Source organism: Oncorhynchus clarkii, chromosome 7 (assembly GCF_045791955.1).
Source record: "Oncorhynchus clarkii lewisi isolate Uvic-CL-2024 chromosome 7, UVic_Ocla_1.0, whole genome shotgun sequence".
Classification (NCBI taxonomy): Eukaryota; Metazoa; Chordata; class Actinopteri; order Salmoniformes; family Salmonidae; genus Oncorhynchus; species Oncorhynchus clarkii.
The window spans coordinates 17,473,667-17,501,247 of NC_092153.1; the positions used below are offsets into that span (position 1 = coordinate 17,473,667).

The 27,581-nt window shown below is 42.8% G+C and overlaps 2 protein-coding genes across 2 annotated transcripts in view; both read right to left on the reverse strand.

Moving 5' to 3' along the window:
- The window catches only part of LOC139412990 (sodium channel protein type 2 subunit alpha-like), a 42,869-nt gene extending 37,561 nt beyond the window's left edge, over nucleotides 1-5,308 (reverse strand). The window contains exon 1 of the mRNA XM_071159935.1: nucleotides 5,237-5,308. The gene's annotated coding sequence lies outside the window, so the exon portion shown is untranslated. The remainder of the gene's footprint in view (nucleotides 1-5,236) is intronic.
- A 19,667-nt stretch (nucleotides 5,309-24,975) lies between these two features.
- Nucleotides 24,976-27,347, reverse strand: LOC139412557 (cerebellin-4-like). Its single transcript, XM_071159282.1, has 7 exons — nucleotides 27,032-27,347; nucleotides 26,865-26,927; nucleotides 26,710-26,772; nucleotides 26,518-26,559; nucleotides 25,875-25,937; nucleotides 25,484-25,612; nucleotides 24,976-25,262 (listed from the first exon to the last, which is right to left on the reverse strand). The coding sequence occupies exons 1-7, from the start codon at nucleotides 27,345-27,347 to the stop codon at nucleotides 24,976-24,978; spliced, it is 963 nt and encodes a 320-aa protein (XP_071015383.1).
- Nucleotides 27,348-27,581: the final 234 nt, after the last annotated feature.

Genomic DNA, 27,581 nt, shown 5'->3' on the forward strand with positions numbered 1-27,581 from the left:
ATCACTCTCATTGTGGATACATCTGTGATGGAAATAACCACTCATTTTCTCTCTCACCGTGGCCAAATTCTCCATCAACATCAATCAACGCCCACACACACCTTCCGCTCCCCTGTTTCTCTTTCTCTCCCTCTCTCCAAAGGCCTACCCTGTTTCCTCCAGAGGCCAATGGAGAGATACAAACAAGCACTCCCTTAAAACCCAAGTGGGCAATTAGAACAAAGCCTGTACCTTGAAGACAACACATATTCAGAGGCCAGTGAGGGCAGTGGGGGACTCCCTGTCTGGGAGCAGGGGCCAGGGAATACGACTGTGTTCCCCCACCGGCTCCTCTCTCATCACATCTTTAACACTTTGATCCTCGTCACAGAATGGCACTACTGACAAAGCCTTCATTGTCAGTCTTTACCATGTAATATTTCTGAAACAATGAAGGAGCTGCAGTTGTGTCACCTAGCAACCCTAATATTGTCTGACTTATGAGAAATGGCAACCCTATATTGTCTGACTACTGACAAATGGCACATACAAAACAGTGACACAGCACCCAGCATACACTTCCACAGGGCTCCTAGGCCAGCCGAGGAGGGATCTCATTTGCATTCATCAGGTTAGCACCATTTGGTTTCTGATTGCCGTTTGAGCAACTGACACCAAAGTAGTAGGTGTTTTCAGAGTTGATTAGTGTTTCTACAGACTATAAGTCTCAGAGTTTCAGAGCTGGTCATGGGTGCAGCCACGCTCAAGGTCCTAAACGATATCTTAACCGCCATCGATATGAAACATTACTGTGCAGCCGTATTCATTGATCTGGCCAAGGCTTTCGACTCTGTCAATCACCACATCCTCATCGGCAGACTCGACAGTCTTAGTTTCTCAAATGATTGCCTCGCCTGGTTCACCAACTACTTATCTGATAGAGTTCAGTGTGTCAAATCGGAGGGTCTGCTGTCCGGACCTCTGGCAGTCTCTATGGGGGTGCCACAGGGTTCAATTCTTGGACCGACTCTCTTCTCTGTATACATCAATGAGGTCGCTCTTGCTGCTGGTGAGTCTCTGATCCACCTCTACGCAGACGACACCATTCTGTATACTTCTGGCCCTTCTTTGGACGCTGTGTTAACAACCCTCCAGGCAAGCTTCAATGCCATACAACTCTCCTTCCGTGGCCTCCAATTGCTCTTAAATACAAGTAAAACTAAATGCAAGCTCTTCAACCGATCGATACCTGCACCTACCCGCCTGTCCAACATCACTACTCTGGACGGCTCTGACTTAGAATACGTGGACAACTACAAATACTTAGGTGTCTGGTTAGACTGTAAACTCTCCTTCCAGACCCATATCAAATATCTCCAATCCAAAGTTAAATCTAGAATTGGCTTCTTATTTCACAACAAAGCATCCTTCACTCATGCTGCCAAACATACCCTTGTAAAACTGACCATCCTACCAATCCTCGACTTTGGCGATGTCATTTACAAAATAGCCTCCAATACCCTACTCAACAAATTGGATGCAGTCTATCACAGTGCAATCCGTTTTGTCACCAAAGCCCCATATACTACCCACCATTGCGACCTGTACGCTCTCGTTGGCTGGCCCTCGCTTCATACTCGTCGCCAAACCCACTGGCTCCATGTCATCTACAAGACCCTGCTAGGTAAAGTCCCCCCTTATCTCAGCTCGCTGGTCACCATAGCATCTCCCACCTGTAGCACACGCTCCAGCAGGTATATCTCTCTAGTCACCCCCAAAACCAATTCTTTCTTTGGCCGCCTCTCCTTCCAGTTCTCTGCTGCCAACGACTGGAACGAAGTACAAAAATCTCTGAAACTGGAAACACTTATCTCCCTCACTAGCTTTAAGCACCAACTGTCAGAGCAGCTCACAGATTACTGCACCTGTACATAGCCCACCTATACTTTAGCCCAAACAACTACCTCTTTCTCTACTGTATTTAATTTATTTATTTTGCTCCTTTGCACCCCATTATGTTTATTTCTACTTTGCACATTCTTCCATTGCAAATCTACCATTCCAGTGTTTTACTTGCTATATTGTATTTACTTCGCTACCATGGCCTTTTTTTTGCCTTTACCTCCCTTATCTCACCTCATTTGCTCACATCGTATATAGACTTGTTTCTACTGTATTATTGACTGTATGTTTGTTTTACTCCATGTGTAACTCTGTGTCGTTGTATGTGTCGAACTGCTTTGCTTTATCTTGGCCAGGTCGCAATTGTAAATGAGAACTTGTTCTCAACTTGCCTACCTGGTTAAATAAAGGTGAAATAAAAAAAAATAATAATAAATAAGTAGCAATTCAACTAACCATCTACTGACCCTAACCCTTATCCTAACCCTAAACTTAACTGTTACCCTTATCCTACCACTAACCCTTACCCTATAACTCATGTTCTAAACCTAACCGTAACCTTAGCAACCAGTTGCTTATCAACAGATAGTTTGTTGATAGTATGACCCCTGTTTGAGCATCTACAGATGGACCATCTAAATAAAGTGTGCCAGAAAACACCTATGTTCTAATTCATGACATGAAATAGGCGTATAAATGGGGAATTACAGTGACCTTTTACAGTTGAAGTCAGAAGTTTACATACACCTTAGCAAAATACATTTAAACTCAGTTTTTCACAATTCCTGACATTTAATCCAAGTAAAAATTCCCTGTCTTAGGTCAGTTAGGATCACCACTTTATTTTAAGAATGTGAATTGTCAGAATAATAGTAGAGAGAATTATTTATTTAAGCTTTTATTTCTTTCATCACATTCCCAGTGGGTCAGAAGTTTACGTACACTCAATTAGTATTTGGTAGCATTGCCTTTAAATGGCTTAACTTGAGTCAAATGTTTCGGGTAGCCTTCCACAAGTTTCCCACAATAATTTGGGTGAATTTTGGCCCATTCCTCCTGACAGAGCTGGTGTAACTGAGTCAGGTTTGTAGGCCTCCTTGCCCAGAACACACGCTTTTTCAGTTCTGCCCACACATTTTCTATAGGATTGAGGTCAGGGCTTTGTGATGGCCACTCCAATACCTTGACTTTGTTGTCCTTAAGCCATTTGACCACAACAATGGAAGTATGCTTGGGGTCAATGTCCATTTGGAAGACCCAGTTGCGACCAAGCTTTAACTTCCTGACTGATGTCTTGAGATGTTGCTTCAATAAATCCACAGAATTTTCCAGCCTCATAATGCCATCTATTTTGTGAAGTGCACCAGTCCCTCCTGCAGCAAAGCACCCCCACACCCAACAACATGATGCTGCCACCCCTGTGCTTCACGGTTGGGATGGTGTTCTTCGGCTTGCAAGCCTCCCCCTTTCTCCTCCAAACATAACGATGGTCATTATTGCAAACAGTTCTGCTTTTGTTTCATCAGACCAGAGGACATTTCCCCATAAAGTACGATCTTTGTCCCCATGTGCAGTTGCAAACCGTAGTCTGGCTTTTTTATGGCGGTTTTGGAGCAGTGGCCTCTTCCTTACTTTTGTACCCATTTCCTCCAGCATCTTCACAAGGTCCTTTACTGTTGTTCTGGGATTGATTTGCACTTTTCGCACCAAAGTACGTTCATCTCTAAGAGACAGAACGCGTCTCCTTCCTGAGCGGTATGACGACTGCGTGGTCCCATGGTGTTTATACTTGCGTACTCTTGTTTGTACAGATGAATGTGGTATCTTCAGGCATTTGGAAATTGCTCCCAAGGATGAACCAGACCTGTGGAGGACTAACAAAAAAATTCTGAGGTCTTTGCTGATTTATTTTGATTTTCCCATGATGTCAAGCAAAGAGGCACTGAGTTTGAAGGTAGGCCTTGAAATACAGCCACAGGTACACCTCCAATTGACTCAAATGATGTCAATTAGCCTATCAGGAGCTTCTAAAGCCATGACATCATTTTCTGTAATTTTCCAAGCTGTTTAAAGGCACAGTCAACTTAGTGTATGTAAACTTCTGACACACTGGAATTGTGATACAGTGAATTATATGTGAAATAATCTGCCTGTAAACAATTGTTGGAAATATTACTTGTGTCATGCACAAAGTAGATGTCCTAACCGACTTGCCAAAACTATAGTTTGTTAACAAAACATTTGTGGAGTGCAACCTAAGTGTATGTAAACTTCTGAATTCAACTGTATATCCTATGGTTCTTTGTACTTTAGCCGATATCTGTGTCACTGTGTCCTAGCTAGCTTTTCCCATAGGGAACTTCATAAATACATCTGCTTGTGTTCTAATGACTGCTTGGGGATCCACTGCTCTGATGTGTGAGTTAGTCGACAGCACCTCATCTAAGAGCCCTATGAGAGGTTTGCTAGACCCTATGCTAGTACCCACGCCCACAACTAAACCAGTCTCTGGCGGCTTGTTTTGCCTGGAGTCAAACAACACCGCAGACACTGATTATTTCTATACTCTAACGATGAATTCAATGGTATCTCCAGTTCTAGCATGCATAGTTAGCTATACATTCTGGTACGTTAGGGTTTTGAATGGACATTACAATTCCAAAGACATTTCAAATCAAAAGGTAGTCCTGGGTGGACGGCATTTATCCAAAGAATGTTTCTAATGTCGACCTCCACATTTAAAAAGGTTGTTTTAATATTATGATGTTTGTCTGTGATAGGGATAAAGAAGCTTCGGGAATATCATACTCAGCAGGTGATCGATATCACAGCTGGAATTTGTCAGATCTGTTCACAGACACATGAATCCCTCGAGACTTTATGTAGGCTGTTATCAACAAAAGTATGTACACAAGACATATATTAAATCAATACATACTGCTATTATATCAATACATTAAATGTGACATGAGTAATAGTAACCGTTCATATTAATTAGTACGTATTGCTTCGTTGCCAAATTTTCTCTGAACCCGTCTGCTGTCCATGGTGCTGAAATGTGAAACAACACGGAAAACACCCATTTGTGGCTCTACGCCCAACGGCAGACAGAAACCAAATGGTAAGCTACTAACAGAGACACAGGTAACCACAACATACAGCCGTTTTGTCATCATGAAACGCATAGCCAAACACATGAAGGTGTGAAACAAGTTAGGAATCGATAGATGGCTAATACATCCGTCTAGACAAGTTCAGTGGTTTGCTTTTAAATACATGTATGTAGTCTTATCACGAACAATAAGCACAGGCTACAGGTATAATCTGAAAGAGAAGGTGAGGCTAGTAGCCATACCTTAATTGTCGTGGATTCAAAACGAGCAGGGGAGGCGGCAGCTGTCGCCATATTGACGTATCCGTGTATTTCCTCGAATTTACCGCTTCTCATGTGTAACATCTCCGCCCTGCCACCACCATCTGACACGCATATAAGTCTCCAAAAACCGAGGCACTCAGATCATAGTTGGAAAGAGCGAGGAACATTTAAGAAACAACAGTGGACATCTCTCTCAATCACCACAATTCCCGAAAACAGTGACGTGAGTGACAAAATCTGTTCCCAAGCGCGCGTCACCGTGAACCACCCAACTGAATGGGTGTGAATGGGTCTCTTAACAGTGCCTGGGCGTTCCCTTACCCATACCAGTTGTTTATTCCTTGTAATGGATCCACTATAGACCCTGTTAGCTGAAATATGGATAAACGTTTGTATTTTGCCACTACATTCTCTATGTAGCAGTGTTTCATCTATAGCCATGAGTATATCGTATGTCCATGACATTGGAGTCATCTATCCTAAGTAAAAGCCTAAGAAGCAGTTTTGCCATCTATTTTTACATTATCGAGACATGACCGCAAATGACTCAAGCTATTTGTACAATATCGATGGGAAATATTATCGTGATCAACGTTTGCTCAATGCGTTCGTGTGTTTGAGTAACACACATTTAGAGACAACAACATCCCTACCAATTTTGATAAATGCATTGCTAGAAGTGTATATGTCAATTTAAGGCAAATCTGTTAAACAATAGGCTTCTTGTCATTGATATGTATTAAAACAAATTAAATGATCTAATTGCGACACCCACGTATAAAAAAAGTTAGGCCATTATTTGGAGATTATAAGAAAGAAGCATAGGAAGGTAGCCTAAATAATAATTGATTGTCAATTCACTCGGTTTCCCCAATGGGAACACCCCGCGCTCCCCCTGTGCGCAAACGCCATGTCTATGTCTATGGGCACAAGCACTGTTCATGACAAATCAACATCTTGAACCCCATTGAAAACCTGTGGTTTGAGTTGAAGAGGTCAGTCCATTAGAGCAGACGAAAGATATCAAGTATCTGGAAAGATTATGTCTGGAGGAATTGTCTAAGATCCATCCCAACGTGTTCTCCAATCTCATAAAACATTTTACAAAAAGGCTGTGTTATTATCCTCGCAAGGGGAGGGTGCTAGAGTATTGAAAGCAGGAGTGTTAGTCTTTTTCAAGGGTGCCAATAATTATGGATCTGGCTTATTGCCAATGATATCTCTCGATGTCTGAAAGGGGGCGCTGTTTTAAAGCCACCGCACAGTCATTTTGGTACTCCCCTCCATTGTAAAAAAAAATAAAAAATGCATTTATTAATTCGTTTTTGACAAGTCTGTTCGACAGACACCTTAATGCATACTTTTATACTATATTAAGTGAACGTAACATGATTTTATTTCATGTATATAAAACATATTTCTTAAGAAAAACACATTTGAGAGTGCTAATGATACTTTGCCCACTACAAAAACAAAAATAATACTTAAATACATGCAATTTTCTAATTTTATTGACTGTTGTATTCCTTTCATTCCTATGGAGGACTGCTCCTTCTGGGGAGTGCCAATATGGCGGCCGGTGGCTTCAAAGCCTCTCATTGGCCATTACATAGTATCAACAATCCAGGTTATCATTGGTTATTGTCTTGTAATGTTTGTGTGAATGTTTTATGAAATCCAATAATAAAAATCTATAAAAAAATATATATTTGTAAGTCTGAGATAGACTCTATTAAATAGACCACTCTCCTACTTCTCAGCCAGTGATGCCAATTTAGCAATTTTGTTGCTAGATTTAGCAACTTTTTTTCAAACAGCACCTAGCAACACATTTAGGTACGTTTAAAAAATGTATTTAGAACTTTTAGCAACTTTTGAAAAGTGGCTCAAACGCTAAAATGCACGCATTTTCCCTATAAATTACACAAAAACGATGTTCTCTGTCACACACTCAGTCACAACACACGTGCCTGGCTGCAAAAGTGCATTGTGAGTGACGTCAGCAGCAGGCGCTCAGCTGGTGCACAGCCAGCAGCAATTTCAGCTAATTTCAAATCATTGTTGGCTGACTGCAGCAGCAGTGGTACGGGTTCGACGAGCCAAACCCAATGAATATAGTTGGTCACGAATGTTTGATCTTGAACAGAACTTACAACATCAATCAACATGCCTTAATCAAAAATATACCGCCAGAAGTACAGAAAAGAGTGGGAGTCTGTACCTAAAAAAAAGTAAAATCATATTTTTTGCCGAGATGGCCAGTCAATTTGTGTAACGTTATTGTGTATTCAACGTAATGACGCAGTTTTATGTTATCACACAACGTAATTTAGCAACTTTTAGCAACAAATCATCCTGCCGCTCTAGCAATTTACCGTGAAAATTAGTTGGCAACACTGCTCTCAGCTGCTGCTTAGTCACTCCATGACTCCGCCTTCCGCGTGTTCACGAGACGGTTCGAAGAAACGTAAATCTATTGTAACAGTAGGCTATTGCAAAAATACGCACATCACAAACAGGTTGTCTAGCAATTTCGTACTTTTTTCAGGAGGGGAGTTACATGCAGATATTTAGGGCAAGCTATATGTAGCCTACACAGCATATCATACAAGTAAGTCACAGACAGATAGTCAATAGCGAATTTAATGTTTAAACATTTTTTTTTTTGCATCTTTGCGAACATTGGCTAAACTGGAGGCATATTGTTAACTATATGGCAGCATAACTACAAAAATGACATCACCACACAAAACGCTAATTGTTTTTGCCCCAATGCAATGTGTAGACTGCTTCTTGCTTGTGCTACGGCGATGTCCGTTACAACAGACAGACCGTTGTATGTAGACTTCATATACAGTGAGCTGCAAAAGTATTGAGACAGTGACGTTTTTTGTTGTTGTTGTTTTGGCTCTGTACTCCAGCACTTTGGATTTGAAATCACACAATGTCTGTGAGGTTAAAGTGCTTAAAGTGCAGACGTCAGCTTTAATTTGAGGGTATTTTCATCCATATCAGGTGAACGTTTAGAAATTACAGCACTTTTTGGACATAGTCCCCCCCATTTTAGGGGACCAAAAAGTATTGGGCCAAATTCACTTCTATGTGTATTAAAGTAGTCAAGTGTAGTTGTATTTGGTCCCATATTCCTAGCACGCAATGATAACATCAAGCTTGTCACTCAACAAACTGGTTGGATGGGGGAACTATGTAACAAAAAGTTTCTAACCGGTACACCTGAAATGAAAGCTGTCAGTCTGCACTCATTGTATTATTTACAATCCAAAACTACAAAAAATGTGTCACTGTCCCAATACTTTTGGAGCTCGCTGTATATTTTTGGAACGTTCGTTAAAATCGCAGCTGTTCAGAAATATGAGGCAGAGAGAAAAGGCTCCATCATCATATCGATCTAATCGGTTGAGGCTTCAGAAGAGGGTGAGTAAAGAGAGAAACGTGAATGTGTGTGAATAACACATGCACAGTATGGGATTTGGATCCTTAGATTTGAGAAATAAGTTTCCAGAAGGGAGGGGCGGGAGCAAAAACTGTTTTCGTAGCCCCGGCCTATAAAGAAACTCCAGCACACTGGTGATCTTGATCCTCCACAACTGCACCAATCTGAAAACACCAAATATAATGACAGAAATCATATTAGATGATTTTGCTTCCACCTATCCAGCTGTTTCATTCAGAACAATGCAGAAGACGAAGGATAGGACACAAGGTCAGGGTGCCACTGTAGACTATTGGGACGCAGGCTCTCTGTCAGGTGGGCTGTAGTGTAGTGTGGGTGAAACAGGCTACAGATCTGTCTTCTTAGCACAAGCCATACTTGAGCATTCTAAAGAACTACAATGCCAACGAAAGAGCGACATGTGTTCCCTCTGATGTGGCACTCAGGGAGAACTGGCAAGCTGTGTGTGTGTGTGTGTGTGTGTGTGTATGTGTGTAGAGGGAAGCACGATAGCATGTCTATACCATTTTTCCACCTTAAGTGTAACCCCCCTGTGATTCTTGCAGGTCCCTGCCCTCTGCTGGTGAATGTGCTTTCTTGGCTTGAAGTAAAAATGCACATCTCCATCAAATACACTCTAACCCCTCACATGCCACAATATACCTGAATTTAACACAGAACATGACATTTTCGTTTTTCAATGCTGCCATAGTGAGTAAAAGGCTGTAGTGTTGCCCTTGTGGAGTGTCTGACTATTTGACATTCACCTGGCTCATCAAAGTTCCTGAAGCTGCCTGTCATCATGGTTACACTGTTCTCTTCTCATTACCGTCTCAGTGATGAAAGTAATACGTGTGAGTATCTGTCACATACACTCGCACACAGACACAAAAACACACACAGACACCTATACACATACATGTGCCTTTTGGAAAGCGCTAATTGTTTTACTTTACCCCTTTACGTTTTCCACATTTTATTATGTTAAAGGATTACTCTAAAATTGATTAAATAAAATGTCTCCATAATGACAAAGCGAAAATAGTTTTTTTTAAATGTTAGCAAATGTATTAAAAAAAACAGAAATACCATGTTTACGTAAGGGAAAGGGGAATACCTAGTCAGTTGTACAACTGAATGCATTCAACTGAAATGTGTCTTCCGTATTTAACCCTCTGAATCAGAGAGGTGTGGGGGGCTGCCTTAATCGACATATAGAAGTTTGGAACCACCAAGACTCTTCCTAGAGCTGGCTGCCCTGCCAAACTGAGCAATTGGGGAAGAAGGGCCTTGGTCAGGGGGATGACCAAGAACACGATGGCCACAGCTCCAGAGTTCCTCTGTGGAGATGGAAGAACCATCCAGAAGGACAACCATCTATGCAACACTCCACCAATCAGGCCTTTATGGTAGAGTGGCCAGACGGAAGCCACTCCTCAGTAAAAGGCACATGACAGCCCACTTGAAGTTTGCCAAAAGGCACCTAAAGGACTCTCAGACAATGAGAAACAAGATTATCTGGTCTGATGAAACCAAGATTTGGCCTGAATGCCAAGCATCACGTCTGGAGGAAACCTGGTACCATCCCTATGGTGAAGCATGGTGGAGGCAGCATCATGCTGTGGGGATGTTTTCAGCGGCAGGGACTGGGAGACTAGTCAGGATCGAGGGAAAGATGTACGGAGCAAAGTACAGAGATTCTTGCTGAAAACCTGCTCCAGTGTGCCTAGGACCTCAGACTGGGTCCAATGTTCACCTTTCAACAGGACAACAACCCTAAGCACACAGCCATTGCAGGAGTGGCTTCGGGACAAGTCTCTGAATGTCCTTGAGTGTCCCAGCCAGAGCTCAGACTTGAACCAGACCGAACATCTCTGGAGAGACCTGAAAATAGCTGTGCAGCGATGCACCCCATCTAACCTGACAGAGCTCGAGAGGATCTGAAGAGAAGAATGGGAGAAACTCCCCAAGTACAGGTGTGCCAAGCTTGTAGCATCATACTCAAGAAGTCTCGAAGCTGTAATCGCTGCCAAAGGTGCTTACTTATGTAAATGTGATAATACCGTTTTTTATGTTTAACATATTTGCAAAATATGGGGTATTGTGTTTAGTTTGATGAGGACAAAAACATTTATTCCATTTTAGAATTAGGCTGTAATGTAACAAAATGTGGAAAAAGTGAAGGGGTCTGAATACTTTCCGAATACGCTGTACACTTGCACTACGCGCACACACACACACACACGCACACACACACACACACACATGATCTCCCGATCAACGATCACTCCATCGACAGACACACCCAAGACTTCAGCTTAGCATGGCTTTCCAAGAAGAACAAACTTGGGTTTCTCCCAAACACCATATTTTTAAGCCTTAATGCATCTAATCAAGCTATTGATCAAGTGCTGATCTAAACCTGGACCTGCCATTCAAAGTGACTACAGGCATATGCAATAAATATATATATTTTTTAAATTGTCACAATATTACATTCCAGACACATTACATTCTACTCGAGTAGAAGAAGACAGTTGAAGTTGTCTGGGATGTCATATTGTGACAAATTCTTTGTTTATCAGGCTGGCAGGGCATCGGACTGACCTCATTGTGTTCCTTAAACAATGTCAGTTATGTGACTGAGGTGGAGCTCATGGCTCCTGTCCCCTCTTGACATTTGGCTGTGACTCTGCTAACGTTTTCGTTAGAGGGCTAGTGGTAAATGTGAGTGCCTTGCAACAGCTTGACCCTTACAGCTCTGTGGTATTTAGGGTTATATCATGCCATAGTACTCAAGGAGGGGATGTTGGGAGTTAGTTAGCCACTCAATACACTGTACATCTACTGCACTTCCTGATTATTCCAAGACTGTTAAAATAGTAATAACTGGATAGTGAAAATTCTGAATTAATTGCCTAAATTGTGCTTGCTTCGGTCAAATGTTGATTTATTTAAAACTGTTAATTTAGTCAGATGGTAATGTTTTCTGACTAACCTCCATTTTGCTGGTGGACATGTGATCAGGTGATTGCTGTGGTGGCATTTTTCTGCTTTACCAAATGAGGAGAGTTACAAACTACACACCAGTCAGAGTTACACTTAAACTACATATTTTTTATTAAGAGCTTTGCAAAAGCCCTTTTTGACTTTCAATGATGCGCTATCTCTAATGAACCGTTGAAAAGTACCACCAGAAAAGTACAAAGATCTTTTATAGCCAAGATACACCCCTCTCAACTTACATGACGAACCACAGATCTTAGGAACAGTTCACAAGGTTAAGATTTGTATGAAAGATATCTATAAAACATAGCAGACAGTTAGTGCTTTGTCAACAGTTCTCATTGTAAAGACCAGTGTCTGGCCCCCTCCTACTCCAAACTGGAACCCGTCTCACCCTGGTACGGTATAGCACAAAAACATTACCTTTACTATCTGGAATGCTCTTTAGGCTTTATTACTCAAAGACATGGTCAATCTCCTCTGTCAGTGATATCTCATAGAGGCCCATCCTCAGTGGAACACACACACACAATACTCTATTCTGTCGAATGTAACAACTATTATAATGTAATACAAGCATTAAAATATAATCTTGCAATTTTCCCCGACATTGTACAGGACAGGAATCCAGTAGGAGTCTAGGAGCTACACACACAAGCCAGAGTCAAAACTTCCAGAGTTACCTCTGACCTATTCAATAAACTGTCTTGAGTAAACAGTGCATTGAGACTTTTTTTAAAGGCATGCGGGAAAACAGAGGAGGAAAATGAGTTCATATTAAGGGCTTTATAATTACTGACTCTATTTCCTCACCTATTGATAAGACTATTCACTATGGGGTCAGGGTGCAACATTTTTCAGAAATGTTAATCAACATGGCCGCCACTGTTTTAAGATGGATAAGTTTAGATCTGTGTGTCTAGGCTGTAATAGTAGGATTATTATTCTAAGACAACCATTTAAAAATGATAGTGTGTGTGTGTCCATCTCACAGATTTCACTATATTAACATGAGTGCACACCAGATAAGTGACAATCGATTTGTAACAATGAAATGTAGCCAATACAACACATTTACATAAATATATATTTACTAACTAACTGGTGCAGGGAATCTTCACTGTTTAACCACCAAAGAAGGTTACACGATTACAATCAATGTGGACATGTGTTCCTCTGGGCTTAATTTGATTAAACTCCTACTTGGTGAGTGACTGCTACTGTGTAAATTAAACTTTAGTATAGGGACAATGTCCATCGCCTGCCATAGTCCAGTCTGACCTTGTGTTATAGTGTTGAACCAAGCGGAGCCTCCAAACAGTAGATTTCTACTCCCTCAATGGTGCTACTTTGTCTCCATAAATCACAGGCAAGGGTGTGTGTATTCATTAGTTGCATTCCTTTGCAAAACCTTTCGTCTGTTGCATAATGCTTTGCAAAATAAACTGTTTACTGTCTCCTTTAGGTGTGATGGTGTGGGGGTGCTTTGGTGACACTGTCTGTGATTTATTTAGATATCTTGTCTAGCATGGCTACCACAGCATTCGGCAGCGATACGCCATCCCATCTGGTTTGCGCTTAGTGGGACTATCACTTGTTTTACAACAGGACAATGACCCAACACACCTCCAGGCTGTGTAAGGGCTATTTGACCAAGAAGGAGAGTGATGGAGTGCTGCATCAGATGAACTGGCCTCCACAAACAGCCAATTGAGATGGTTTGGGATGAGTTGAACCGCAGAGTGAAGGAAAAGCAGCCAACAAGTGCTCAGCATACAGTATGTGGGAACTCCTTTAAGACTGTTGGAAAAGCATTCCTCATTAAGCTGGTTGAGAGAATGCCAAGAGTGTGCAAAGCTGTCATCAAGGCAAAGGGTGGCTACTTTGAAGAATTTAAAATATACAATATATTTTCATTTGTTTAACACTATTTTGGTTACTACATGATTCCATATGTGTTATTTCCTAGTTTTGATGTCTTCACTATTATTCTACTATGTAAAACGTAGTAAAAATAAAGAAACTCTGTCCAAACTTTTGACGGGTACTGTACATGAATTTGTACAATACAAACTCTTGTTTTTATTTGGAGTAAAGGGTTTTTGTTGCAAAACGTTTTGCAATGGAATCTGACTAATGAATACACCCCAGATCAGTCCTCCCCATTGATGTGAATGCATTGTAGACACAGAAATCGGAATGAGTTACCTTCAGTATAGTATCACCACACAGGACAACATGACTGACAATGCAAAGATGGCAGCACACAGACCTACAAGGCATACTGTATAGTCGGAGCAGCATGAGAAAGATACAGCAACTGAGAAGATTAGAAGTGTTTTAACAAATTAAATGGACTACGGAGGGTTCACCCAGTTGAAATAATGCCATAGGAGCCCTTAGACAGTAGGGTCCATGTGTAGACAGGACAGAGTCTGTGATGTCAGAGGGCTGGGCAGGGCCAGAAGGTGCAGTAGTTAGGGTTCACTAGGCTGTATAGTACAGTAGGGTCCATGTGTAGACAGGACAGAGTCTGTGATGTCAGAGGGCTGGGCAGGGCCAGAAGGTGCAGTAGGCTGTCTGCTAAACAAGGATTACAGAGCAAGGGATCTCTCCCTCTCTCTAATTCTCTCCCTCTGATGGTGGTGAAATGACAGTCAGGTTGATAGAATCTAATTTCTGGACAGAGAGAGGTAAGGACATTGTCTATTTGAAACTGATTTGTGGATTTGATTGTTGTGTAGCTGCGGGACAATATGTTGAGACAGGGTTTGGAGAGCACTAATCACTCCTGCTCTTGGAGGAGTAAAGCCTATTCTGGTTTGCATTAGCCAGTTGACCAACATGGCCCAGCCAGGGTTGCATTTCATTATGTGCTTGGTCTATTCTGAGTATATTTGCTCTTGTTTAAAGAGACAAAAAATAAGTGTGAATGTAAGTGTTTAGCCTATTCAATTAGGTGCTCTGATTACCACCAACATTCCGTTGTGTACTTAGTAGAGGCAAGAATGGAACGGCTATAAAATATAACGTGTTTTGGTTATGTCATTTAGATGTTCACAGGAGCCCCCAGCATATTCTTCTACATTGAGTGGAGCGCAGGCACCCCCAAATTGTTGGAGTCCAACAGCTATAAAACTTACTAGCAACTCATTCATATAGGAACGTGGTGACGAACAGTTACTCAGAGCTGCTGAGGAAGGCATGCATCGTTGAACTCACTTCTTTAAATACTCTGGGGGATGTCTGATATAGACCAGGGGTTTGACACTTTGTAGGCTGGTGCTCCGTTTTGTCAATCACGCGTGCCCCAAAACCTTGAACAATACGATTGTGTGCATCGCGGTTGGTGCGTGAATATTACAGTAGGTCTCCCTTATTTGACGAACGTGTCCAGGAAAGCCGTTTCGATGTTGTCTCGTAAGCAGATTCATGTTGTTGTAGTTTGTATAACTTTTAAACGAGAAGTAGTATAAATGTACTTGGCAGTGACATTAAAATATTTAATTTAGAACTAGTGTGCCAAATGCGCACACAGTCAAAATCCTGTCAGTGCCAGGTGGTCAAGTCTGGTGACAATTTCAAAATAAAACAATCTAAATGTAGTTACTCTTGCTGAGTAAGTCTTGTAGGATAAGTCCATGTTTTTGTCGGAGAAAAGGAGGATAACTGTTTTACGGTCTGTGATAGACTATATATGCAAAAGTATGTGGACACCCCTTCAAATTAGTGGATTTGACTTTTTCAGGCACACCTGTTGCTGACAGGTGTATAAAATCGAGCAAGCAGCCATGCAATCTCCATAAACAAACATTGGCAGTAGAATGGCCTTACTAAAGAACTCAGTGACTTTCAACATGGCACCTTCATGGGATGCCACCTTTCCAACAAGTCAGTTCATCAAATGTCTGCCCTGCTAGAGCTGCCCTGGTCAACTGTAGGTGCTGTTATTGTGAAGTGGAAATGTATAGGCGCAACAACAGCTCAGCAGTGAAGTGGTAGGCCACACAAGCTTACAGAATGGGATTGCTAAGTGCTGAAGCATGTACCGCGTAAAAATTGTCTGTCCTCGGTTGCAACCGAGGAATCTGGGTTTGGCGGATGCCAGGAGAAGGCTACCTGCCCCAATGCATAGTTCCAACTGTAATGTTTGGTGTAGGAGGAATAATGTTCTGGGGCTGTTTTTCATTCCAGTGAAGGGAAATCTTAACACTACAGCATACAATGACGTTCTAGAAGATGATGTGCTTCCAACCTTGTGGCAACAGTTTGGGGAAGGCCTTTTCCTGTTTCAGCATGCCCCCGTGCACAAAGCGATGTCCATACAGAAATGGTTTGTTGAGATCGGTGTGGAAAAACTTGACTGGCCTGCACAGAGCCCTGAGCTCAACCCCATCGAACACCTTTAGGATAATTGGAACGCCGACTGCGAGCCAGGCCTAATCGCCCAACATCAGTGCCCGATCTCACTAATGCTCTTGTAGCTGAATGGAAGCAAGTCCTCGCAGCATCAAGTGGAAAGCCGTTCTCAGAAGAGTGGAGGCTGTTATAGCAGCAAAGGGGGACCAACTCCATATTTATGCCCATGATTTTGCAATGAGATGTTGGACGAGCAGGTGTCCACATACTTTTGGTCATGCAGTGTAAGTCCTGTACCACTGTAACACTTTTAGTTGACTGTGAAATCAGCTTCTCACAGGATGTCATCTCCTCTCCTTGTGTTGACATTGTCCCTCTCTGTTAGGAGATTCACCTGAGATTCAGTCAAGTCTCTGATTCTGGTCGCGTCTAGACCCCTGGGGAGGCTCCATGGAGGAGTACCTGCTGGAGAGGGAGCATACTCTAGCAGTGGTTCTACCAGGAGGCCTGGAGAAAACGGCCCAGATACATGGGAGGTAAGAGGCATACAGACAGAATGTTTTGTTGGAGCCCTACAAAATCGTACCGTGTATTTGGAATGGATTGACTTTGTACGGAAAATGTATGAAAATGTATGCACTCACTAAGATGCTCTCGATAAGAGCATCTGCTAAATGACTAAAATGTAAATGGGTTCCTTTTATATTTGAACATCATTGAAATTAATTTAAAACCATGAATATAACTCTATACTGTGGACACATGTAGGACACCTGCACTGTGTTTATATCCCTACATTAAACCTGTGATGGACATACTGGTCACACTCTGTGCCCTGAACCACCTGAATCCATCTGAGTTCACCATAGAACTCCAGAAACCAAATCTCCTTCAATCCCAGCTCTCTGATTGGAGCCATGGAGGCTCACAGGATCCTACTGAAACCTAAAGGGGGAGAGGAGAAGATAAGGAGGCTGTACGTGCCAGAGGTAAATGCTAACAAAAATGCATCTGTACACACTAGCCAATCTCCAACCTAGGTCAGTTTGTGTACTGAAGGGATACTGATACTTTCCTGAAAGGTCACTGTACGTCTGCTGATCAACTACAAGAAGAACCATAAGGTCGTTGTGAGGGTCAGCCCTAGAGTCCCTCTGGAGCAGCTCCTGCCTGCGGTGTGTGTGAAGTGTGAGTTTGACCTGGAGTCCACCATTGTAATGAGAGCCAATGGCTCTGAAGAACCTTTAAACCTGAGCAGGTCCCTCGGTGGCTAAGGGAACTGTACGCCAAGGACATGGCAGGTGAGAGATGTCTTTATGTAACTCTGCTTTTCAGTTTTGGTGACATACTTGTTTCATACCCAAACTGTGTTTTTGGAGACTGTCTACAGTATATTATTTACCCACTGAGTGCATCGTGTCTATATACTGTAAATAGGAAAATGCTAACATGGATGTCTATTTCTAATCTTGAACAGCTGTCAGTCCTGAAGTGGTTATCACACTACCTCCCCCCGAGGGTACAAAACTTAACAAAAATGTCTGAAAATGCCCCCCCCCCTCCCACGAAGTAAAGGGAAGAAACAGAAGGAGAAAGAGAACAGAGGATTGTTCTGCTTATTCAGGAGAATTAAGAAGAAACCAGAAAAGGTACTTTATTTTACTGTCCCACAACTTAGCTTTAATATTGTACGTAAAGCATTGTGTAAGAAATAGATTTTATACTTTGACTAGATCTGTGGATGCAGTTTTTTCTCTCAGCCGTACTAGAATTGAGTGCGTGGTAGGATTTCAGTGTACACTGATAAAGCTTTGTGATATGTGTTTTTTGCTGTGGTCTTCTTCTAAAGGGTCTCTCAGTGAGTGTCCCGGCCTCGTATGGTCTGAAAAACCAGCGGGTGACAAGCATCAGCATGAACTCCCTGGGTATCCACTCCTCCAACACCCTGCCCATGGACAACACCATGGCCATGAAAAGACGGGCACCCATGCCCCCCATGGCAGGCTCCCAAAGCGCCCCTGCTAACCTCAACGTCCAGCCGGTGAGTGACTGACTGGTGGTTAGGGAGTAGGATTTAGGGCTGTGTCTCGATACTATTTCATGGTTTTCTTTGCTTGTCTGCTTTGTTAAGCCTTTACGAAACACAGCCCTTATTTTAAGTGTTTCTAAAATCCCCTATTAGAAAAATGAATGGTGGAAAAATAATTGGAACCATTTCCTTGTTTGTCCACTAGGTTTTTATGGGTATTATTACACCACCACCGTGGGGCTCTATAGGTGAAAGGACAGGGGAGGCTTCCACCATATTGACTTCACCTGATCTGATTGCCTAACTATGTCCTGCGAGGTTAGTGGTTATAGAGAAAAGGACACAAAAAAAAGAAGCATGTCAATACTATTGAGACTCAGCCGATGACTTTAGACTTAAACTAGTGGTTCCAAATCCTTATTCCCTGACCACAGTGAGAATGTATGGTGGATTTGGAGGATCCTGGGTTAAAGCGGTATTTGTTTCTGGTGTTTTCCAGTTGACCTCTAGGAAGAAGAGGAGAGCCCCCCCCGCCTCCTCCCTGTGCCCCCCCACCATCCTCCTCCTGTGTTATCACCCCTGAGATCAAAGGTCAGTCATTTTGAATCACTAGTTGACTTGACATTTGAATGGACTCTCAGTGTTGTAATATTGAGTTAGACCAGGAATTGGCAACTTTGATGGGGGGGGCACAAAAAAACAGAACTTGAGAGGCTGCAGTGGCTCGTGGGTCTGCATACCCAAATCACACAGTTGACCATCCCTGAGTTAGAGGGTGGGCTCATGTCGAATCATATACTGCATATGGTGTCTCACCTGTCTGCTAGTGGTCAATATGTTAGTGGGCTCGTTCTGTTGGCTCCTATTCCCCTGCCTGACTGGTTGTCCTGCTTGACTGTTGGTTCTCCTTGGCAGTGGTGTTCATCTGTAGGCTGTTAATCACTGATTAGGGCTCCCGGTAGGCGGTACTTCTCAATCCTGGCACCTGAGCAGGATTGTAGACCACTGTTCTAAGCAGTGTCCCCTTCTTTCTCCCCTGCAGACGGCGAGTGAGAGCTGCGTCCTCCTTTCCTCTTCCTCTGTGCTGCTCCTTCTGTTCCACTCTCCTCTTGTTCCTGTGGTGAACGATTCTTCCTGCTCTCCTCCATGTTGGTTTTTTGGACTGTCGTGTTTATCACTCGGTTGTCTTCTTTATAAGCTCTTTATTTTATTTCTGTTTCATGTGTTAGTGTGTTGTGCTTTTACCACCTGTGTAACCTTTTGTTTAGTTTCTCTGGGTTTAGATGGTAGGTTTCTCAGTACAGTAACACATTGCTTTATTTCCTGCAGCATCATAACTGTGCCTTCTAGAGAGACGCATCAGGAAAGTCCCAGAGGAGTCGGATACACTCTCAGAGATATCCAACCCATACACAGCTTTGGCCCACACCAATGGAATACCTGGAGATGAGGTGACCTCAACTCCTGAACTACTGGAGAGCAGGGGATTGTTCTGGAAGCCCAGTCTGGTGATAGAGGAGGCAGAAGTGGACCGTTTATGTTTCCCTCCTCCCCCTCCCCATCCCCCTGTGTGCTATGATAAGGAGGTGGAGGAGACGGAGCCGGCCCAGTTACGAGTGAGGCCTCCTGGGGGAACAAATCATCGCCCTCCCTCTTATCCTCCCCCTTCTCTTCCTACGATGAGTCATACCTTCTGCGAATCAGCGGAGGGAGACAATCAGACTGATGCCTCTTCTTCACCCAAACTGAACATGATTAATTTGACTTCACCCAAACCATACGTGCCTGCAGCCCTGGCCAGGAAAACTGCCATTCCCTCCTGCTTTACCCAGGCTGTGGCTCTAGCCGCCCGTAAGTCTCAGTCCTCCTGTCCTCGAAGGCCAGCACCAGACTTGCTTCCCTCCTTCTCCGGCTCCTCACCCTCCACTGCTTTACTGCTAACCAATGCGGTGAGTGATGATTTTGACCTGCACTGACACAGTGATGACATGCACATTTTGCCATTGTAGCAACTGGATTGGACCCAAAACTGAACCATTGTTTACCCCTATCATACTACAATGTGCTTCCTTCTATACATAAAGTTGCCATTCTTAACTTTCATGATCTCTCTGTGAACCTCACATGTTCCACAGGTGAACTCTTTACACCAGTGGAGGCTGGTGGGAGGAGCCATAGGAGGACGGGCTCATTGGAATGGCTGGAATGGAATAAATGGAACGGAGTGAAACAGGGTTTCTATGTGTTGGATACCCTTCCATTCCAGACATTGCAATGAGCCTGCCCTCATACAGCTCACCCCACCAGCCTCCACTGCATTACACAGGAAAGAAGGGAAGGGCATATCTTTATGGAAGTGTGTACATTCTACAGTGTGATTATTTTTTTTTCTCTCTGGAAAGACGCCATTTGTTACATTAAATGGCGACATATGCCTTTCTAAACAATCCTGGCAGGCTGGTATTCTTCTGAGACACCTTCATGTGTATGTGCAAAAGGTAGTATATGGCCCTGTAGAATACATCTATGGACATGCTCACACTCTGTGTGACCTGGTGGAGGAAGGACCTAATCTAAACTGGTGATATTCGTGTCTCTTGTCCTACAGGGGCCATAATGGCTTCATAGTAAATCTGTGAAATGGAAGTTTCTGTTTAGGTCGAGGCAACTGCAGTGAAGTAGTGCCGGCCACCACATAGTCACATGACCTCCAAATGGACCCCACTTAGAGGTCGACTGACAAATCCCAGAAGCCCAGGCCCCTGTTTTGCACTGGGAGTCAGCGCGTTATAAAAACAACATTTATCCAAGACTTCATCCAAGAGTTTGATTAGTGTACAGGTCATTTTATGTTCACTGAATGTTTGTTTTTGTATCATGCTACCTGAATTAATTGGAGGCAGTGCTGCCTTTTCCTTATGTTATTACGATATTTGACTTTTATGCGAAGATATTAGTATTTATTTGACCTTGGTAGTACAGTATTTATGGGCTCTACATTTTTGTACTTGGAGTTTCCTGCTGACTCGTTAGTGTTGAAATGTGCCAAAACCGAGATTAAATCATACGTAATCTCTCCTCACCATCTCTTTTTGTTTGCCAAGGACAGAACTCTGAAATAAGACGACTTAAAATGTTACATTTCATTCTGTACATATCACACCTTTCTGAGTGAATTATTCTATATATTTTTTCCCAGACACGTAACATTACTATAAGTAAATGACATGCCTTAATCAACTAGTGTGTTGCTTTCATTTGCCACTGGAGGGCAGGAGCACACCTCACAAATATCTAATGCACAGAACCACTGAGTGGGCTGTTTTGTGATCCACACTTGATCAAGTATTAGCATTGACACATCCAGATACTAAAGAAGAGCATCAATTATCGTTCATCTTCTTTGTCTTTACTGGTTATACTTTTTTTAAAATGCATTAGTGTGTTTTTATTTCAAGCCTTGTTATCTTTTCAATTATTTAATTAAGTTATGGTTGGTATTTGACAAGGCTATTCTACAGGGTGCCATGTTTAGAACATTGCAAGAAGATGATATGTAATATGAAATGGACATGATGTGAAATAAATCATGTTCTTGCTATGCAAGAGTGCAACACATTACTGAATAAACTGAGATGATGTACAGTGTTAAATCTTGTACTGTTGACATACTGTACCCCTGCCCGAAGGCTGCACTGTGTAACAGTATGCATGGGTGCTGAGTGCGTCCACAGTATATTGATTCAGCTCTGGCCTTAGAGAGAGACAGCCAGCAAGCAGCCGTTGCTACATAGTCAGGCCTAGCCAGAGCAGATGCAGCCTGTGGTTAAAGTCTCTTACTACCAGACCAGGGCAGAGCGCTGGGATACACTCCTCTCCTCTAGCTTGTGAGGCAACCTCTGACCCTATCGTGTTTCCACGGTGATCCCCCCCGGAGGATGTGTCCTCGCCCTCAAGGGCAGCGGCGATGTCATGTGGCCGTTGTCATGGAGAATGCCATTATCGCCCCTAAGGGAGAGTCACGTCTCGAAGGTAGAGGAGAGACACACACCCACACACTGAAGCTACCTAAAGATATCCAGTACAAGTGACAACTCTGGCATTCTCCTTCTTGTGATGAAAGGTTGCATTGCAACCTGGGCTATGATGTTATACACTACATGACCAAAGTATGTGGACAACTGCTTGTCGAACATCTCATTAAAAACTCATGGGCATTAATATGGAGTTGGGCTCTCCTTTTGCTATAACAGCCTCCACTCTTCTGGGAAGGCTTTGCACTAGATGTTGGAACATTGCTGCAGGGACTTGCTTCAATTCAGCAATGAGCATTAGTGAGATCGAGCACTGATGTTGGACGATTACGCCTGGCTCGCAGGCGGCGTTCCACTTCATCCCAAAGGTGTTCGATGGGGTTGAGGTCAGGGCTCTGTGCAGGCCAGTCAGGTTCTTCCACACCGATCTTGACAAAACATTTCTGTACAGAACTCGCTTTGTGTATGGGGGCATTGTCATGCAGGAAAGGGCCTTCCCCAAACTGTTGCTAGAAAGTTGGAAGCACAGAATTGTTTAGAATGTCTTTAAATGCTGTAGAGTTAAGATTTCCTTTCACTGGAACTAAGGGGCCTAGACCAAACCTTGAAAAACAGCCCCAGACCATTATTCCTCCTTCACCAAATTTTACAGTTGGCACTATACATTCGGGCAGGTAGTGTTCTCCTGGCAGCCGCAAAACTCAGATTCGTCTGTCGGACTGCCAGATGGTGAACCGCAATTCATCACTCCAGAGAACGTGTTTCTACTGCTCCAGAGTTCAATGGCGACAAGCTTTACACCACTACAGCCGACGCTTGGCATTATGATCTTAGGCTTGTGTGCAGCTGCTCAGCCATGGAAACCCATTTCATGAAGCTCGCGACGAACAGTTATTCTGCTGACGTTGCTTGCAGAGGCAGTTTGGAACTAGGTAGTGAGTGTTGCAACCGAGGACAGACGATTTTTACACGCTAGCGCTTCAGCACTCTGCGGCCCCGTTCTGTGAGCTTGTGTGGCCTACCACTTAGTGGCAGAACCGTTGTTACTCCTAGACATTTCCACTTCACAATAACAGCACTTACAGTTGACCAGGGAAGCTCTAGCAAGGCAGAAATTTGACGAACTGACTTATTGGAAAGGTGGCATCCTATGACGGTGCCACGTTGGTAGTCACTGAGCTCTTCAGTAAGACAATTCTACTGCCAATGTTTGTCTATGGAGATTGGATGGCTGTGTGCTTGATTTTATACACCTGTCACCAACAGGTGTGGCTGAAGTAGATGAATCCACTAATCCACTGATCATATTGTGTCAGTCACATTAGATATTTCATTAATAAAGCCTTTGATTAAGCAGGGCCTTTTAGATCAAATTAAATCATGCTTTATTTATACAGCACATTTCAGGCATAAATGCAACACTGCACTTCACAAGGAAAAACATTCATTAAAAAAAAACTGAAATAAGAGGATAAAAAAAGAGTAACAAAGACTGAACAACTAAAAAGCACACTTAGGAAAAGCAAAACTAAAAAGATCTCTTTTAAATTATGTCAACAGTTTCAGCCCCCCTCAGGTTCTCTGACAGGCTATTCCAGAGGTTGGGGGCATAACTAAAGGCTGCCTCTCCATACCTCTTGGTCCTAGGCTTTGGGGACAGAGGGCCTGAGGGACGTACTCTGAAAGCAGGTCTGACATGTATTGGGGTGCACAATTGTGGATTGATTTAAAAACCAATAAAATTATCTTAAAATGAATTCTGAAACTCACAGGCAGCCAGTACAGAGACCTTAAACCTGGTGTAATGTGTGCTCTCTGTCTGGTCTTGGTCAGTACCCGTGCTGCAGCGTTCTGTATGTTTTGCAGTTGACCAATGGCTTTCTTGGGTAGACCAGACAGGAGAGCATTGCAGTAGTCTGCTTGTAATAAAAGCATGGAAAGAGTTTCCCTGTATCAGCCTGAGAGAGAAACAGCCGCACCTTGGAAATATTCCTCAGGTGGTTAAAAGCTATTTTGTTCATATTCCTAATGTGTGATTTGAAGTTGAGTTCAGAATATAAAATGACACCTAGGTTTTGTACCTGGTGTTTTATCTTTACTGCCCGTAAATTAAAATGTGAGCCAAATTCTCTGTAATAATTGGCTCCAATAATAAGTACCTCAGTCTTGTCTTGATTTAGCTGGAGGAAGTTGTGAGTATTTAAACCACTAATACAGTCTTAAGAATTTATCTGTGGAGCTAAAATACTCTGGTGACACAGAAATGTTTCTGTGCGTAGCAGTGAAAATCAATTATGTGCTTTCTGATAACGCTGCCAAGGGGTTACATATACTGTATAAACTGAACAGTACCAGACCCAAAACTGAACCTTTTGGAACGCCACGTGATGCCTTTTTTCTCTGAGTTCTGTTCACCAGCGGTGACAAAGATGAAGAGGCTGTTTTGTGTTGGTGTGGATGCCTTACCGTGGGGAGGTAGGGAGAGAGACACACACAGCCTGTTTAATGTCAGCCTGAGTGTGCCTTGAACACCACTACTAGGACAAGTGCCGTTGTTGTGTTACCAGTTCACACTTTGACTTGGTTCCTGGTCAAAGAGGGGTCTGGACTTCTTATCATGTCCATCAACATATGAACGTAACAACCGTTTACATTTTCAAATCAAATAAATCATTCATTTGTATGATTCTTATTATCTTATTTCCCTTTCTCTCTGCAATTCTAACTGTCAAAAATACAAGGAAAAGCTTGGACGGAGTGAAGGAGTCGCTTCACATCAATGATAGAAATGATCTGGATAATTTATTGATCTCAAACTCACACCAGAGTGCTCCCTTCACATAGGGAAGAGCAGGAAGCCACTGAAGGTGCTGTAGTTACTCGACTTTTCATCATAGAGCTCCTGATTTACTGGGAGACGCATGTAGACCACATCCCCGGCCTCCAGCTCTAGAGTCAACGCATTAGACAAGAACCTATTACGCCCATTGTCATTGTTCTGGTGATTGAACATGACACTCTTGTCGTTGTGGTAAATATAGGCATCTATGGACTGTGGACCCTTGAGACCCATGGCAGTGAATCTGATGTAGTAGAGTCCTCTCACTGGTGCTGTGAAGACACCTGCATCAGAGGAGAGTAAAATAAGTTAACAGACTGTCACAGACACTGTTAGCAACACTGGAATAGCTGGTTGTCTACATGTTTCTATATGGGATAAAGATGACACAATCACAATGCTTGTGTACACCTGTCCGATAGAAGATGTCTAATGTGAACATGATCTGATCCCAGATCACATTTGAATACAAGGTGAAAGTTTTTTTTTGTTGTGTGTTCTGTACCTGTATTTGGGTTGTAGGCCTTGCCGATGTTGGTGATGACCCTTCTGTATACTAGTGTGGTGATACTATTAAAGGGTCCTAAATATCCATCATTAGTCAAACCAGCAGAGAAGGCCACCTTTGGTCTGTCTATGAACACAGAGGAGGGAATTCAAATTCACTGATTAAAGACAAAAACAAACATGGTAAAATGCATAATATGGTTCTGATGAAGACAAAAAGCACCTAAAAAGACGTGGAAATGAAATCCTAACAAAAGGTTCAAGTGAAAAGCAAAGATGGCAATGAAGAAAGAAAAAAAACACTGATTCGCCAACAGCCCAACAGCCATTCCATTAGATTACAAGCATGTGCAATCGCAGGCCTACAGTATATGCACCATGGTGTTTACCTGCATTCTCTCTCCTCAGCTCCTCCACCATCCCCTCGCTGGCATTCAGTCTGGCCTCTAAGGCTACCCTTACAAAAAGACAGATTAGTCAACTGAAGCTTAAACTCTCTGTTTTAACCAGAATGATTTCATATATGTGACTGAACTCAGGAAGGTGAGCTTATGTCCAATTTTCAAGATTGTCTTTCTTTTAAATTTGATAAAAGTACAGACTCAGCTTCAAAATGGCATATAATATCATATAATTAAGATATGTTTCTTTGAAATGTGATAAACCTGTTATTACATTTTGGAGACAAGTAGGAAGAAAAATGCCCTTTCTAGAGGGCTCTTTGTTTACGGTCATTCAGCATCGTTCACACCATCTTAATCCTTCGCCCCACCCATCTTTTAAAAAATTCCCATGGAAACGAATGAGTCAGCATGGCATCGTCCTCCAGGAAGTAGTCTCTCTATTGTCCCCCTCCATTATCTCAAACATGAGATCCTGCCTTTCTCCCTACATAGCTCAGTGCTTTCCCCTTGGCAAAACTAGGGTCATCATTTAACAGATCCCAGACACGTTTGTAATTAAGGCATATGACAGTTCAGAGGAGTAGGAAATGGCAACAAACGCCTACGATCCGGGAATCCGGTCCTTTACCTGTATTCCCATTCTCACTGTCTGTCGCTCTGGCCTCCAGGGCTAAAATGGCATGGGAAACAGCCATGAAAAGCGAGTTCATATGAGAAATATGCATAAACAACTTCATAGACAATTTTACAAATACAGTTTTATTCGTGACCCTTTCTTTCTAATGAGAAACAACTGATGTTGGTGGACAAACTACATTACCTGCATTTATTCTCTTCAGCTCCTCCACCTCCCTTTCACCGGCACTCAGTCTGGTGCCCATGGCTAGAATTGTGGGAAGAAAGTAAGTTCATGATCCTCCTCTGAACTGACCTCATTATAACAAATTAATTTATATTAAAAAACAGCCCTCTGACCTGTATTCTGTTCTTTCAAGTCCTCTACCTCCCTCTCGATGACACTCAGTCTGGCCCCCATAGCTGGATTTATGGGAGAGAATAAAAAAAAAATCTCAAAAACATGTTGATCCTCCACTGAAATGACTTCTAAATGAACCAAATTCCATAAATACCAGCATTCTCACTCTCCAGTCTGGCCTCAGATCCTCTTCGCCATTTTTCTCTCCACCTTCTTTCCATCTTTTTCTCCATGTTCCTCATCTTCTCTCTCTGCTCCAAAATCATGGTTCCCAGGTTATCCACCACGTCTCTAAGCTCCTCTACCTCACCCCAGATATCAGGCGTTGTGATGGTCTGGCCGGTCGTCTGTTTGCTAGTCAACTCTGTATCTCCAGTCCCGCGGCTCTCCACCAAACTCTCTCTATCCCCTCCACTCTCTCCCTGAGCCCGTGTCCCAGACCGACAGAGCAGCAACACCAGCAGAGCTACAGCACCCCTCATTCTGAAACGACACCTCTTCAGAAATAACGCAGCCTGTGAGGCTCACTACAAGCAAAAAAAGTAGTGAAGCCTGGGAAGTGTTTCACATGTTTCTGACGTGATGTGTACAAAGTAACGTCAAGGATCCTGCTGAAGAATTCAAGGTGAGCTGACTGCCTTTTTAATCTGAGACACTGCAAGGTTGTGGGAGAACCTGTTATTTGGTTGAAGGTCTTTCTTTATCTCCATAAGGTA

Coding starts and splice junctions, on each gene's coding strand:
- LOC139412557 (XM_071159282.1), bottom strand. CDS start 27,347: ATGAGGGGTGCTGTAGCTCTGCTGGTGTTGCTGCTCTGTCGGTCTGGG. Junction 26,773..26,864: donor CTTGAAAGAACAGAATACAG/GTCAGAGGGCTG, acceptor CCACAATTCTAG/CCATGGGCACCAGACTGAGT. Junction 25,938..26,517: donor CAGTGAGAATGGGAATACAG/GTAAAGGACCGG, acceptor TTGTAAGGGTAG/CCTTAGAGGCCAGACTGAAT.